This window comes from Styela clava, chromosome 6 (genome assembly GCF_964204865.1).
Source record: "Styela clava chromosome 6, kaStyClav1.hap1.2, whole genome shotgun sequence".
Classification (NCBI taxonomy): Eukaryota; Metazoa; Chordata; class Ascidiacea; order Stolidobranchia; family Styelidae; genus Styela; species Styela clava.
Genome location: NC_135255.1, coordinates 5,402,778 through 5,417,898, shown reverse-complemented (window position 1 = coordinate 5,417,898; position 15,121 = coordinate 5,402,778). Strand labels below are relative to the sequence as shown.

General features: G+C 38.2%; 1 protein-coding gene across 1 annotated transcript; it reads right to left on the bottom strand.

Annotated features, from left to right (window-relative positions):
* Positions 1-734: 734 nt before the first annotated feature.
* On the bottom strand, positions 735-1,463 carry LOC144424455 (zinc finger BED domain-containing protein 4-like). Its single transcript, XM_078113795.1, has one exon. The coding sequence runs from the start codon at positions 1,461-1,463 to the stop codon at positions 735-737; it is 729 nt and encodes a 242-aa protein (XP_077969921.1).
* Between the last annotated feature and the right edge of the window lie 13,658 nt (positions 1,464-15,121).

Genomic DNA, 15,121 nt, shown 5'->3' with positions numbered 1-15,121 from the left:
AGCTGGTATTCCAAAATTCCAGCAGAGCCTGGATTCACAGATCTTTCATTTAACGCCTTGAAATCTGAAGTCGCTGAGTCGAAAGAGAAAGTGGTTTGCTCAGTAATGTTGGATGAAATGAGCATAAAGATATTTTTTGGGATGGGCATAAATACAGGGGACTTGTCGACATAGGCTCTGGCGACCAAGATCTCTCAGCACCGGTCGCAAGAGAGGCTCTTGTTATTATGGCTGTAACGGTAAACTCATCATGGAAAGTTCTTCTTAGATATTTTATGATTGATGGACTATCAGGGTCAGAGAGAGCTAATATTGTTAAAAATTGTATAAGAAAATTATCAGAGACTGGAGTGTTAATAACATCTATTACATGTGATGGGCCGTCAATAGGGCTGGGCATTTTCGAAACACTGGTGTTTCGAAATCGAAACGAAATTTTGTCTTCGAAACGAAACACAAGTTCTCACAAAAAAATAAAACATGGCACGTTATCACAGATTGAATTTTTCTTGCAACAATGAGAGGAGATATTTCCAAGGACTAAATCCAAAAAAAACACTTCAAACCAATTCAAAAGCATGAAAAGTTAACGCACTTAATTCCAGTTATTCGCTCCACAAGGGGACAAATAGTACAAACAGATTGTGCTAATGAAATTTTACAATATTGTAAAAGAAAGAAAACTTGTGAACATTGTAGAAAAATAACAAGATGAAATTGATTATGTCATGCAGTCATAAATGAGAATTTCCCTTCAAAAACACCAAGGCTTCTACGTGTTTGCCTGTTAGGCTAGACCTTAACTCTGTAGCAGTACGGCCTGCAGTCGAGAAAACTCGTTCACATGGAGTTGAGGTCGCTGGAATTGATAGATATTTAAGGGCAAGCTGTGACAAAATAGGATAACATGTTTTATTATTATGCCACCATGTAAGTGGATCAAAGTCGGTAGCCTTGCATCTCATGTAATGGTTGAGCTCATTTGCTATTTTGTCTGATGCCACAGATCCTTCTGAACCAGCTGAATCGTATGCATCTGAAATAAGTTCTGACAGAAGTGATGACGTTGATGGCTGATTCTGGTCTACATCGGGGCATTCTATTAAATCTTGTTCCGAGCTTTCACAGTGACCCACTTCAGACATTTCTTTCTCCAAATATAGACTCAGCTCATCGGCATCTGAACTGGACAGACTCGACATAACTTTGCTTTCGAAACGAATATCTAAAACCGCACTAATAAAAGAAATATCATTCCAGGTTTCTGTAAATCTGCCAGTGACTTCCAACAAAACTTTTCTTTTAAATTGCTTAATTGGGGAAGCATCTGTTTCTACCACCTCTAGTTTTTTAATCAGGCCACGAATTGAAGAAACTTTAGTTGAGATTGTTGCATAATCTTGTCCACCAAGGCTTTGCACAACTTGAATGTCCTCTATTATTTCCCAGTCACTAGCACGCATACTCAGGGTTGATGCTTGTGATATAATGTTTCTGTCATTTAAAACCAAAGAAATAGGGCAATGCAACTTTACCAGTCTATTAAGCATCTCAAATGTACGCTACATCCACAATCAACTTCAGATCTTCAATCCCCATCATTTGACATTTTGTTTTTAATGCCTCTGTGGCCATGGGTGATCTTGACTGCCAAGACGCCTGGCACTTGCAAATGCATGATCCAAAGCAGGTATTGAAAACCCAGAATTGAGGCATAACTGTAATGTGTGTGCTGCACAAGAAACACTTCTCCAATTTTTGTCACTCTCCAGAATTTTTCTAGCTTTCAACATATTGGACCCGTTATCTGAGACCAAAGCTGTTACTTTATTTTCAATGCTGTACTGCTCAACAGTTTCACAAATCCATTCTACAATATTGTCGGCAGTGTGCCTTTTATGTACAGGCTTCACACCAAGGATATGACTGTGAAGAACAAAATCTTCTGAACAAAAGTGTGCTGTAATGCCAAGAAAAGATTCCAAGTTGTGAGCGATATACAGTTTGCTTTGTCAACTTTGGCTTTCAGCTTATCTTTTACATCATGAAATTTCAACTCTATTTTGCGTGTTATTGTTCGCCGGGATGGTATTACAAAGTTCGGTTCCATTACTGACATCAGCTTTTGAAATCCTGCACTTTCCACAGTTGAAATGGGGCGCATGTCTGTGACTATGAATTCTACTAAGCAACGGGTAATCTCTTCCCCTCTATTTTTTGAAAAATATGTGGGCTTCAATCTCAATACGTCAGTAATTTTAACTTGTTTGGGTGTTGGCTCTTCAGCAGATTGAGCATCCAAGTTGATAGTAGAATGCCTTCTCTTTAAATGATTCAACAAGCCGGTGGTGCTGCTATGGTATTTCATCGTTTGCTTGCATATGACACACTCCTGCACTCACTTGTAAGCTTTTTATTACAGTCTTCTCGAAGAAAGGAGAAGAATTTCCAAACCATTGACTTTTTGGTAGCATTCATGATTTTACATATTTGCCGATAAACAATTTGAATTAGTAGCAGAATACTGTGTGATAAGGAGAGAGATTTATTGTTTCGTCAACTAGAAATGGTACAAAAATATATAGTCTATGGTCTACATAATACAAAAGTTACCGTAATTCAATATAAGTCAGACTGTGATAATTTAAAAACTTCACGTTAGCACCAACCAAATATCAGAAAGTAGCCTAGAAAGATCGCAGCACTGTCAGGAAGGCCTACTCAGACTACAATATGTAGCTAATTGGTACGGTACCGGTACATTCATTAACATCTCTAAAATTGATGTGGAACCTAGGCCATAAAGTTACGGTAGCCTACACCTCTGCCCCAGACTGGATTCCATGGCAGGTGCACGCCCGAGGGCGCTAGCGCTCCGCAAAAATGCACGCGAGCGAAATCAATTTTGCACGCCGAAAATTTGCAATTGCTCACCAATGTAAATCGGTTTGAATGGTTTTAAAATCAATAATCCAGTAATATAAAGATGCCAAAATATTATAACTCCACAATTGTCGACAAATACCAGCCTGCAAGATTTGGTCTGATCGAAATATTGCGAAGCAAAAAGACCATGGACCTTTCCCCAACCTTTGACCCGCGAAAAATTCCTCTCATTGTTACGTCCTTTTTTGCATCTTGCTGATTGGCCAATGTCACGAAGTAAACAAGGAAGTCGATGTTCAGGGAAAGGTCCATATCGTGTTGAATGATAGGAAATAGGAATCCCGTGAGAATAGTTATGGACGAAAAGATCGCCTCCGCACCAATGGCCAAGTACGGCTCTGATTCAGCGTATTTTTCATACAATAATTTTACACGAATGTACTGAACAGTACCGGTATCTAAAGTTGCTCAAACACTCCCAAAATTAGTGACAAAGTATGAAAATAATGTTTGGGGTCAAAGGTCAAACGTCCATTTTGCTCTAATTTGACATATTTTTTATCCATTAATTCTAGGTAAAAACACTACCAAAATTAATGACAAAGTATGTCCATTTTGCTCTGGTTCAACGTATTTTTTATCCAATAATTTTACGCGGATGTACTGAACAGTACCGGTATCCAAAGTCGCACAAACACTCTCAAAATTAGCGACAAACTGTAGAAATAATGTTTGGGGTCAAAGGTCAAACGTCCATTTTTCTCTGATTCAACGTATTTTTTATCCGATACCGGTAATTTTACGCGGATGTATTGAGAGGTATCTGATGTCAAAGTCAGTTGCACGCGAGTGCAGTTGTTTTGCACGTCGTGAGCTATAATTGCACGCCAGGAATTCTTATTTGCACGCGGGAATTTCTGATTGCACGCCCGATTTCTCGTTCAAAAAGGCCATGAAATCCAGACTGGCCTCTGCCTGAGTAGAAGAATTGGCCTAATAACTAATGAATCAATCAATTTTGAATAACAATATCCACTGTAACTGCCTGGCGTGATAGCGGCTACGGTAATGTAGTTATTGTAAATGCGGTACCGATAGCGCCGTTTCCATTGTCTTTTTTTCTGCTGTTCCGTGAAAACGAACCAACAAAACAAACTGGAAAAGCCGCGCGTGGAAACGACGTCCGGGGCGGGCGAAGCAACAAATACAGCGGTGCAAAATTGTTGCAATCTTCCGCCTTTTTGTATACTTCAATGCACACAGACCATGACGCGTGGAAGAACTGTCAGAGTAGCCATTTTTTGATATTCTCCCGAATTAATGACAAAAATAGTTGAAGTGTGAATGTCAACATATAAAAACAAGCATATTTTTTCAAGTTCAAACGTGATACATCGACGAATTTAAGTTATTTTTTGACATGACGTCATAATACCCGTTTCGAAAGTCGAAACACAGTCGTTTCGACATATCAGTGTTTCGAAACGCCCAGCCCTAGCCGTAATGTCATTTCGCTATGCTGTCATCTCTGGGAGTCTCAATTAGTCCAACAAACATGCGCTCCTTTTTTCTCAATCCCTTGGATCAAGACCAAAAAATCTACATAGTACTTGATGTTTGTCATATGTTGAAACTTGTTCGCAACACTTTTGCAGACTTTGGTATTCTAAAAAAGCACAGTGGCCAGATCATATCTTGGGAATACATAAGGGCATTGGAAAAGCTGCAGCGGGAGGAAGGACTTCGATTGGCAAATAAATTGAAACGTGATCACATCCACTGGAAAGAACAAAAAATGAAAGTAAACATTTCTGCACAAACACTCAGCCATTGCTTGGTGGGGGGGGGGTCGCAGATGCCTTGGAGTTTTGCAACCATCACCTGCGTTTACAGCGGTTCAATGGCTGTGATGCAACTGTTGGATTTATAGGAAAATTTGACCATCTGTTCGATGTTTTAAACTTCAGGAACCCACTTGGCAAGGGAAACAAGGCCCCATTGCGCACCAACAACAAGCATTTATGGCTCCCTTTTCTTGACGCATGCGCCCAGTATATTTTAAATCTAAAGTCCAGCACCGGCACTTCAGTTTTATCATCTAGGTGCAAAACTGGCTTTCTAGGATTCCTAGTATCAATTGCCAGCGTTAAGATGCTCTTCAGTGATTTCGTTGAAAGTGACGTTCTTCGTTACATTTTGAAGGCGCGACTGACCTTCATTACCAACTTTCATACGAACCATCGGAGTGTGACGGCTGCTGCCAGACACAATTTTTACCTCACAAGGCGGTTTCGCGAGTTTGAGCTGTTGTTTTGTTGAGTGCAATGTCAGAATGTTGCACCGGGAGTGTACTGGATCAGGTATGTCGTAATATCTTCTTTGAGGGTTTGAAGTACGGTACTATATATACCAGGGGTGGACACACCGCGGCTCGCGAGCCGCATACCGGTACGGCTCGCCAAACTTTTTATGCGGCTCTCCTCGCTAACATAAATGATTATCCAAATTTTAACTAAGAGAAACTTTATTGTAAACTCTTTTTCAATTCATTAAAAGTCGTAAAGAAGTTTTCGTCAATAATTAAGACAAATCATGTTTCAGTATGAAAATTGCTGTAGCGTTGAATTTTGAATTTAAGTCAGTCAAGTCAGTAAATCTTTCGTCACAAAGGTCAATGTTTGATTGATGCGTCCGCACCAGCGGTATTGCAGATTGATTGCGTTCAGTTAGTCTGCGTTACTGTGCGATATGTCCTCAAAGTACGAATATGAAAACAGTTGTCATGTCAGAATGGGAAAAAATACGCATTTACCAGTCAGGAGAATAAACCGTTGTGCTTAATCTGCCATACAGCCATAAGCTACTAAGTCAGAATAAAGTCAGCAATGTTAAACGGCACCATGAAACGAATCATGAAAATTTCTTACGCTATAAGAAAACACAAATTAAATGAGCTCAAATTGTGCATAAATTTGAACATAGCTCTGCCTTCTTTATTCATTTATTGTTATTAGACTCTTGTGTGAATTTCTTTTCTGTTCATGGTATTTTGATAATATTAATAACTTCACAAATTCTGCAGCTCTAAGTTCTGACTTGCAGCATGCGGCTCTTATACTAAAAAATTGTGCCCACCCCTGATATATACTATGCTGACTGAATTAGATAGGATGCCCGGGTACCATAAAACCGGGTAACTTCGAAAGAAATTTTTAATTGTTCATATCTCAGCTAAATTGCGTCATATTGGGTTTTTGACGGTTTCTATAGTTAGTCCTTAGGGTCCTTAGTACCACAAGTACTTCCTCTGGGTGTAGCATAACGAATTTTGCATATGTTATTTCTAACCCCCACCTGACTATGTGATCCAAAAATTAGGTCACATCGAGGACATGATTGCCCGAAACGGCATCTGCGCCGACGATAACGAACTCACTAACGCCAGGAATCTCACTCATATCGAGATCGTCGCGACGAGAAAAAGAGAGAAATAGCTTGCTCGATTTCAGGTGATCGTCTGCGCGTTTTGGACGACCATCCGTAAACTTTGAAAGTCTTTATTACGCCACTGTGACGTAGTCAGGTGGGGGTTAGGAATGATATATGTGAAAATTGTTAAGCTAGCTAACTAGAAGTACATGTGGTACTAAACTATACCGGACCCAAGTACTTATATATCTGAATCTGTTATCATACTCAATCGCGCAGTTTTATTTATTTTTTGATTGGAAAATCACGGTTTAGCAAAAAATTGACACTCCGTGTTCGAGCGACATAAATCGTGACTTCTACCGACGCTATCTTTGTCAAAATACCGTCATTCGATAGAGGGCGTTATCAATGTATTTAAAAATTTGGACTTTGCGAAATAATAGCATTTGACGCACACGTTGAACTTGACGTCACCATGACGTCTATGACTACTCGCTCACGTCGAAGACGACATCATGTTGCGTCGCCGTCACAGATTTGATGCCAGACATTCGGGCGCCGACGAGTTTGCGTAGATTTGGAAATAGCAAAGATATTTTGTTTGATTGGATCAATATCGGTTAAAATAAATACCGTACACCAACAGTTTTCATTGTGTTAAATGTCGAAAATGTAATTCAACTAAATTTATTTAAAATGAAAAATGAAGGTTTAATAAATTTAACGAAATTATTTAAATGAAAGTTGCCAATGGCCGTTTTGGTGTGATTTATGCATGACTGACATTTGAATTGGTCGATTTACTACAGGATCGGGCCATATGCAAGCTTAATAATATTTACTGTTCGACTATATACAATGTGGAGTGTTTAAACCAGGGGTCGGCAACCTTTCCTCCGTCGCTCGCGTGCCAAAATTAAGGTTGCAAGTCATCGGCGGGCTGGGCCGTACATATTTTTAGAAAGTTGAAAAACCGAACGGATGATGCTTTTTATAATAAAAATCAAGCAGTGATACATTTCTCGAATAGAATATAGATTTATTTCCTCATTGCATCTCATAAAATTCCATTTGAATATTTTCAGCGCCATTGAACCCTTTGCACTTAGCATCAACTTTTCTGCGTTTTGTTGCCATTTGTTTAATTATAATTAAATTGTATGCTCATTAAACGAGTAAGTGTGAATTATATAATTGTTAGGTTATAATATAATTTAGTCTAAAGAATATATTCATCAAAATGGATGTTTTGTTACTATAATTTAGTGAAGCGTCGCGAGCCAGATTATAGTGCTCCGCGGGCCGTAGGTTGCCGACCCCTGGTTTAAACGCTATCAAAACAATAACGGTAATAATCGTCTTTCGCCTATTATGGGTGGAATGACAAATGCTTTGTCGTGTTTTCGTTTTAGTAAATTTAGCAAAACTTTTCCATGTTTTTGTTATTTTTTCCTATAAAGTAATGACAAAATGCATATACCCGCAACAGACGGCAAAATTGGCTATGATCGGTGAATATTCGTTATAAAGTTACATAAGAGGGAACAAAACGAGACGTTTTAGTCTAAAAACAAGTTGACGCAGGGAGGTGATTCCCCATCTGAAGTTAGATATTTAGTGGCGTAGTGAAAAATGATCCGATGGATCTCTCCCAGAGCATCGACTTCCTTGTTTACTTCGTGACATTGGCCAATCAGCAATATGCAAAAAGTGACGTAACAATGCCCCCTTTTCGCATCCGCTCAGACACTTTTCTCACTCAGACAGATTTTCAAGCGTGGTTGTAAACATTACCTCGTTTTCGCGTTTTTGAACTCTATTCGTTAGTTTTCAGTTGTGTTTCGGAAACTTAAATAAAAATCAGATAATTCAATGATCACTCTGTCTTCCTAGGAGTTTTGATTTAATTGCAGTAATAAAAATTAGTGTAGAAATAGCTGTGATAGACTGGCCTGAAATTCTTTACCGGTACTTTTAAAAAACAGATTGTTGTATGCAATGAATCATAATGATGGTTTGAAACACATACCCCATTTTACAGGCGCCAACTCACAAAAGCACTCTTAAAATAGCCCTGAAAATTTTGCAATGGTAAAGTATAGGAAGAATTTTCTGAGGGTCAAAGGTCGGGGAAAGGTCCATCGACGAGAAAATTACCAGAAATACATGTACAGAGAATTGCATCAATGTTATATATTCCAAATTCGACGCGAATTGGTATTGATTATTAAAGTATAGTGAAATCATCCGAAGCCAAGTTTTACCGTACCAGTACTGAGGTCCGGTGGCGGTACTACGGTACCTAGCTCGAACCAACCTGCAAACGGATCGTCGTACGGTACCGTACAGTATTGGTAACTTGATTTATTACCTTTTAGGTGCGGTACATAAGTCATACAGTTTTCCAAGTTGTGTTCGTCCGTCCTTGCCTACCGGTACTGGTACCTTGTGTGACGACCCTCATTATTTGATCTTGTAAATCAGTGGTTCTCAAACATTTTGAAAAATTATGCATAACGGTCCCCTTGCAATTTTTCTGATGACTCGCGGTCCACTAAAGAAATGAAAGTAAATAACAACGCGGTGTATCAAGCATTCATCTATTGAATGACATCAATACAGTTCAATGAGATGGGTGCACCTGCTTGGCTCCCACTAGTTCTTCTACCTTGATTTCTGTTTTGGATAATGCAACTCTAATATCGTGTCCCACGTCCATTCTGTTTCAACATATTTTTTTAGTAGCGAGTAACGTAGAAAAAGCTGCCTAACATTTGTAAGTTGTTGCAAATGAAATGAGCATTTTAGTACCATCTTAGAGACATCAGACTTAGGGATAGGACGGTGCTACCATGGTTTTCCTTTTCCTCCAGAACTATCACAGCAAAACCTAATCTCACATATGAACTATTTTATCAAAATCTATTTTTTACGGCTTAGGGGGCATTTTTAAATAACCCCGAAAAAATTTACAATCAGATGCACACGCCTCCCATGAACAATACGCTCTGATTTGCCGTACTTTGCACAGTAACCAACGCTTGTTACGTAATAATGTCTTCAGTAGAGCGTGACGTGCCTTGGAGAAACACTGTAAAAGCTTGATATCAAAATTTCACTTCAGATCAAAGTGCTTCTGAGCCGAGGTTAAAGTTGTCTCGCGGTCCCCTTAAGATCGCTTCACGGACCCCTAAGCCAGGCATGTCCAACCTTTTTAGTGTCGCAGGGCACTTTCACATGGGAAAATTCATTGCGGGCCGCAAACGTTTTTACCAAACTTAAATACCAAGCCAATTCCGATTTACGTTAGAATTTGAGCGTCGCAAAATCGAATGCCTGGATTGCACAACTCAACTTTTATGCAAAATGCACGTACCAGTATGTGACTTTTACCTTGACGACTCCACAATGGATAGCAAACTCATTGTGGCCCTCTGTGAAATCATGTTATATGGCGCTTAACAACGCTTTTCTTGTGGCGGAGTCGCGTGGAATTATAGCCTAAAATTCTAGTACAGTACGAGTGTACGACACTTTATCCAAATTCCAGAAATTTCCCTTCATTTGTTTCAATAAAACAAACACTCAATATGTCTCACAAACGAGGGGCGTCTGGCACCACGTTATATCGCGCCATGCTTGTCTCAATAATAATCTAAATTAATCGTGGCCGTCACCTGACCAAAATTGCCGTTTTTTGCTAAAAACTCTCGAATGCTACGGTAAAATATTTTTCCTTCGGTAAATCTGATTATTTTTTTCCGAGGAATTCAATGAGGACAATATTAGATTGCGCTTCTTTGTAGTATTTTGCGCAACTTCATTATACTGTATTTTTACCGTTATTGAGGGACAACAATGTCCAGGCGTCTCCCAAAGGAGGGGTGTCTGATCATTGGTAAAATAGGTTTTTCTGAAACGAGACAATGTCACCCGATCTGTATAGTGTGCCGTACTGTAGTAATATTTGATATCATACCAGGTAACTTTTATGTTAAATATGTCCGTATTTATATAAAAACTTCAAGTAGGCCGCACAAATTCTTCCTGCGGGCCGCGGGTTGGGCAACCCTGCCCTAAGCGACCGCGGAACCCAGTTTGAGAACCAATGTTGTAAATGATGTCATGTGATATTATTGCTATATCTCGCATTTTTAACATTGAAGACACTGAGGGCGCTATGACACTGTCGATCTGTCCTCTAGGATAGGATAGGATTTACATATTTATCCCGGGGGAGAGGAAAGTCGATAAGACGGCTTATCCATATGGCGAACCACGGCCTCTCGTCCGGTTACCATTCCAAGTCGGGTATGGGATTAGTTTTACTGTATTGTTTGTTTTCGGAAGCATGGACTTGGTGGTGAAGCAATCCTCTCGCACATAACCATCCCTGCATGGGATTCGAACCTGCGAACCCACGCAGAGCTTTGATGTCCTGTTAGCCTATGCTGTGGTTTGCAGCAGTGCAGTTGTGATCGTTTCAGTTAGATTTTTAGGGTATTTTATATCTGTGAAAGGGCCTCTAGTCTAAAGTGGGTTATCAAAAATGTTTACTCTTGGTTTTATGATTATTATATTGTCATTTGTTAGATATTTTCATGCTACACAGTAGGATGATATTATTGTTCGAGTACTGGTACCGGTACCGGTACAGTGCAATTACAGTTATATTGGTGTTGTGATTTTCAGTTTTATCATGGAATTAGCTATCATCAGTAATGTTCAAATGTTGGGCACATATAGAATTTTTGTGGTCATTCAAAATACCTGTCATAAGTTATTTTCAGCCTATTTTGCAAATTGTAAGTAGCCTAGCCAGTTTAGTGTACCGGATTCTAGGAGTCATTTTGCTCTTATGAAAGTTCAGGGTCCGTCTTTAATTTTTATTGTGTATATTGTGTTCTTACATTGTGCAGCCTGGTATTTGTTATTTTTGTTGTATGCTTTCCGTTTCATTGGAGTATTTGGTTGTATTAAGAATAAAATATAAAATAGCATAACTTGAAGTGAATATTGAGAAGAACTTTGACGTCACACCATATTGGAAGATATTCTGAACTTGGATAATTATCTCATAGACTGTTAGTACGCTACACTTGCTTACCACAGTACCGTGTTTCCCCGAAAATAACACCTAGCCTGAATTATAAAAATGATTTTACTATAGGCCCTCTCCATAAAATAAGACCTAGTTCATAGTTTAAATTTGAAGAGATTGTAACTGCGGATGCAAATTTGTGAGACAAAATCACAGACGACTGTGTTAACAACGCCCTACTGCCCGAATAAGAAATTATTATTCAATGAGTCTTTTATTGCTTGACATGGAAATATGAGTGAAAAAATTCACCAGAAAATTCAATCAAATAAAAACTATAATTTAAAATTTTTGAATATAGTGACCAGCAAGACATTCGAGAGTATGATGATATGGTCATTTTTGAATAGGTTATGTTTTTTTAGCAGTTTCATTTTTTTTTAATTAAAAAGTGTTATTTATAAGTACCGGTAAATAAGAGCTGTGGTAAAGTTCACACGAGGTGTACACTGGGAGTGGGAAATATGAATTGCGTTCCCATGTTCTTGCAATATATTTTGAATCTACTTATGTTGGGAAACTCAAAATGAATCAAAAAAATTATTGTGTTCAAATCTGAATATAAAAACTGTTTCTTTTTTACTTCTGTTGCATCCAAGACCAGTGTGACCAGATCCCAATTCATTGTGAATTTCAGGCAGTAAGTCTACTACAGGAGTGTCAAACTTGTTTTTCAGGGCCACATTGCATTTTGGGATTTGTGCCAAGGGCCGCAAACAGTTTTTAATAATGTTTACTTAAATCATATTTTTAGACAGGTGTAGTTTGTGACATATAATTGCGATGTAATTGAACAGCTGCATAAAGTTTTGTTATTTTCTTATTAAATTTCAAGTGCCATTTTAATATTAATTTCTTTTATTTCACTATTATTGCAATTTATACAAATCAACTTTCTGTAAATTGTCGTTTTCTGTCTGAATAATCATATTCACTTTAAAAGTTTTGAAAAATGCATTACATTTAGATAAAAAAAAACCTTAAAAAATATCACAATTATTATCAAGCGTCTGAGGGCCGCGAGTTTGACACCCCTGGTCTACCATGCTGAAAATGCATTCAAATGCTATCCAGGCTGAACCCCTATCATGCAGTCAGCAAGTTCCACATGCAGTAGGGCATTTCTGCAGAGCCCCAAACACTAGGAGGCTCATACCACTTTCTATTTTCAATTGTAACTTTCTTGTTAGGACATGCCGGTGATTGGTATTTTTTCCTTTTTCACATAGCTGCTTTATCCCTTTATATAGTTCCATTCTTTTGCAGTCTATTACGCTTACTCTGCAAAGCACTTCATTTCATAGCTCTTAGGTATGTAACCCATTTCCTCTGGAAAGTTTACCTACGAAATACCAGGCAAATCGTGCTTCGGTCTACTCCAGTGCAATGAGAAAATGCATTGCTTACGCATGCAGTACCATCACTTTTGAAGTAGCTCTGTCTGATTTTTGTGGAATATACTGTGTAACAAAGCAGCTCCAATGTATAAAAGATATACAAGCTAGTCTGTATTCACTCTATAATAAGAAAAATACTGTTAAAGCAACGCTAACACACTGGCAGCATTGGTCTTGTTTTTCGACAGCTTCACGTTGAGGGTGGCTTTGCGTTCTATTATTTCAACAACTTTGTGGGAGGTTTAGATAGCGATAGAGGGTCTAGTAGGGTCCCGATAATTTATAAGTGTGATATTCTAACTATTTATAGGAACAATCAGAATGAAAATATTACATACCCGCACTGATTCTTATAAATAGACCTTTGTCAGAGTGTACCAGTACTCGTCAATACCGAACATCATATTGTCAGATTTATTGTTGAAAGGCTACTTGATAAGTCTTTCAGGAAATAGACATGATACAAAGTTAGGTATAATGTAATTCATAGTCCTGTCATTTCAGACCGAGACTATACCGGTACCATTTCCCCCCCCCCCTCTTTCTTTACCATGCATAATTTCCATTTGAATCATAATTTTATGGAACTTCTGGAACATGTTTGTTTTCCCGTCGTTCGTGGTTGAAATTAGGTAGATTACAAGTAGCCTACTAGGAGAAGATTAAAGCCTTTACCATTTGTTGTGGCCAATGAGTCTTATTAACAAATATTGCATTTTGAATTATCCAGACCATGTCTATATGACATGAATAGAAACGATTATAGTGATTTTAATATCAAGTTAAACAACTGGGAGGAGATTGGAGCATTGCTCCATGTTACAGGTGAGTTACTTTTTGCCGTTTTTTGCTAAAAACTCTCGAATGCTTCGGTAAAATATTTTTCCTTCGGTAAATCGGATTATTTTTTTCCGAGGAATTCAATGAGGACAATATTAGATTGCGCTTCTTTGTAGTATTTTGCGCAATTTCATTATACTGTATTTTTACCGTTATTGAGGGACAACAATGTCCAGGCGTCTCCCAAAGGAAGGGTGTCTGATCATTGGTAAAATAGGTTTCTCTGAAACGAGACAATGTCACCCGATCTGTATAGTGTGCTGTATTGTAGTAAGATTTGATATCATACCAGGTAACTTTTATGTTAAATATGCCTGTATTTATATAAAAACTTCAAGTAGGCCGCACAAATTCTTCCTGCGGGCCGCAGGTTGGGCAACCCTGTCCTAAGCGACCGCGGAACCCAGTTTGAGAACCAATGTTGTAAAATGATGTCATGTGATATTATTGCTATATCTCGCATTTTTAACATTGAAGACACTGAGGGCGCTATGACACTGTTGATCTGTCCCTTGATGTCCTGTTAGCCTATGCTGTGGTTTGCAGCAGTGCAGTTGTGATCGTTTCAGTTAGATTTTTAGGGTATTTTGTATCTGTAAAAGTGCCTCTAGTCTAAAGTGGGTTATCAAAAATGTTTACTCTTGGTTTTATGATTATTATATTGGGATTTGTTAGATATTTTCATGCTACACAGTAGGGTGATAATATTGTTCGAGTACCGGTACCGGTACAGTGCAATTACAGTTATTTTGGTGTTGTGATTTTCAGTTTTATCATGGAATTAGCTTTCATCAGTAATGTTCAAATGTTGGGCACATATAGAATTTTTGTGGTCATTCAAAATACCTGTCATAAGTTATTTTCAGCCTATTTTGCAAATTGTAAGTAGTCTAGCCAGTTTAGTGTACCAGATTCTAGGGGTCATTTTGCTCTTATGAAAGTTGTCCTAGATTTCAGGGTCCGTCTTTAATTTTTATTGTGTATATTGTATTCTTACATTGTACAGCCTGGTATGTGTTATTTTTGTTGTATGCTTTCCGTTTCATTGGAGTATTAGGTTGTATTAAGAATAAAATATAAAATAGCATAACTTGAAGTGAATATTGAGAAGAACTTTGACGTCAGACCATATTGGAAGATATTCTGAACTTGGATAATTATCTCATAGACTGTTAGTACGCTACACTTGCTTACCACAGTACCGTGTTTCCCCAAAAATAACACCTAGCCTGAATTATAAAAATGATTTTACTATAAGCCCTCTCCTTAAAATAAGACCTAGTCCATAGTCTAAATTTGAAGAGATTGTAACTGCGGATGCAAATTTGTGAGACAAAATCACAGACGACTGTGTTAACAACGCCCTACTGCCCGAATAAGAAATTATCATTCAATGAGTCTTTTATTGCTTGACATGAAAATATGAGTGAAAAAATTCACCAGAAAATTCAATCAAATAAAAACT

What these genes read in the sequence shown, in the direction of transcription:
- LOC144424455 (XM_078113795.1), bottom strand. Translation starts at nt 1,463, where the DNA reads ATGCGTGCTAGTGACTGGGAAATAATAGAGGACATTCAAGTTGTGCAA.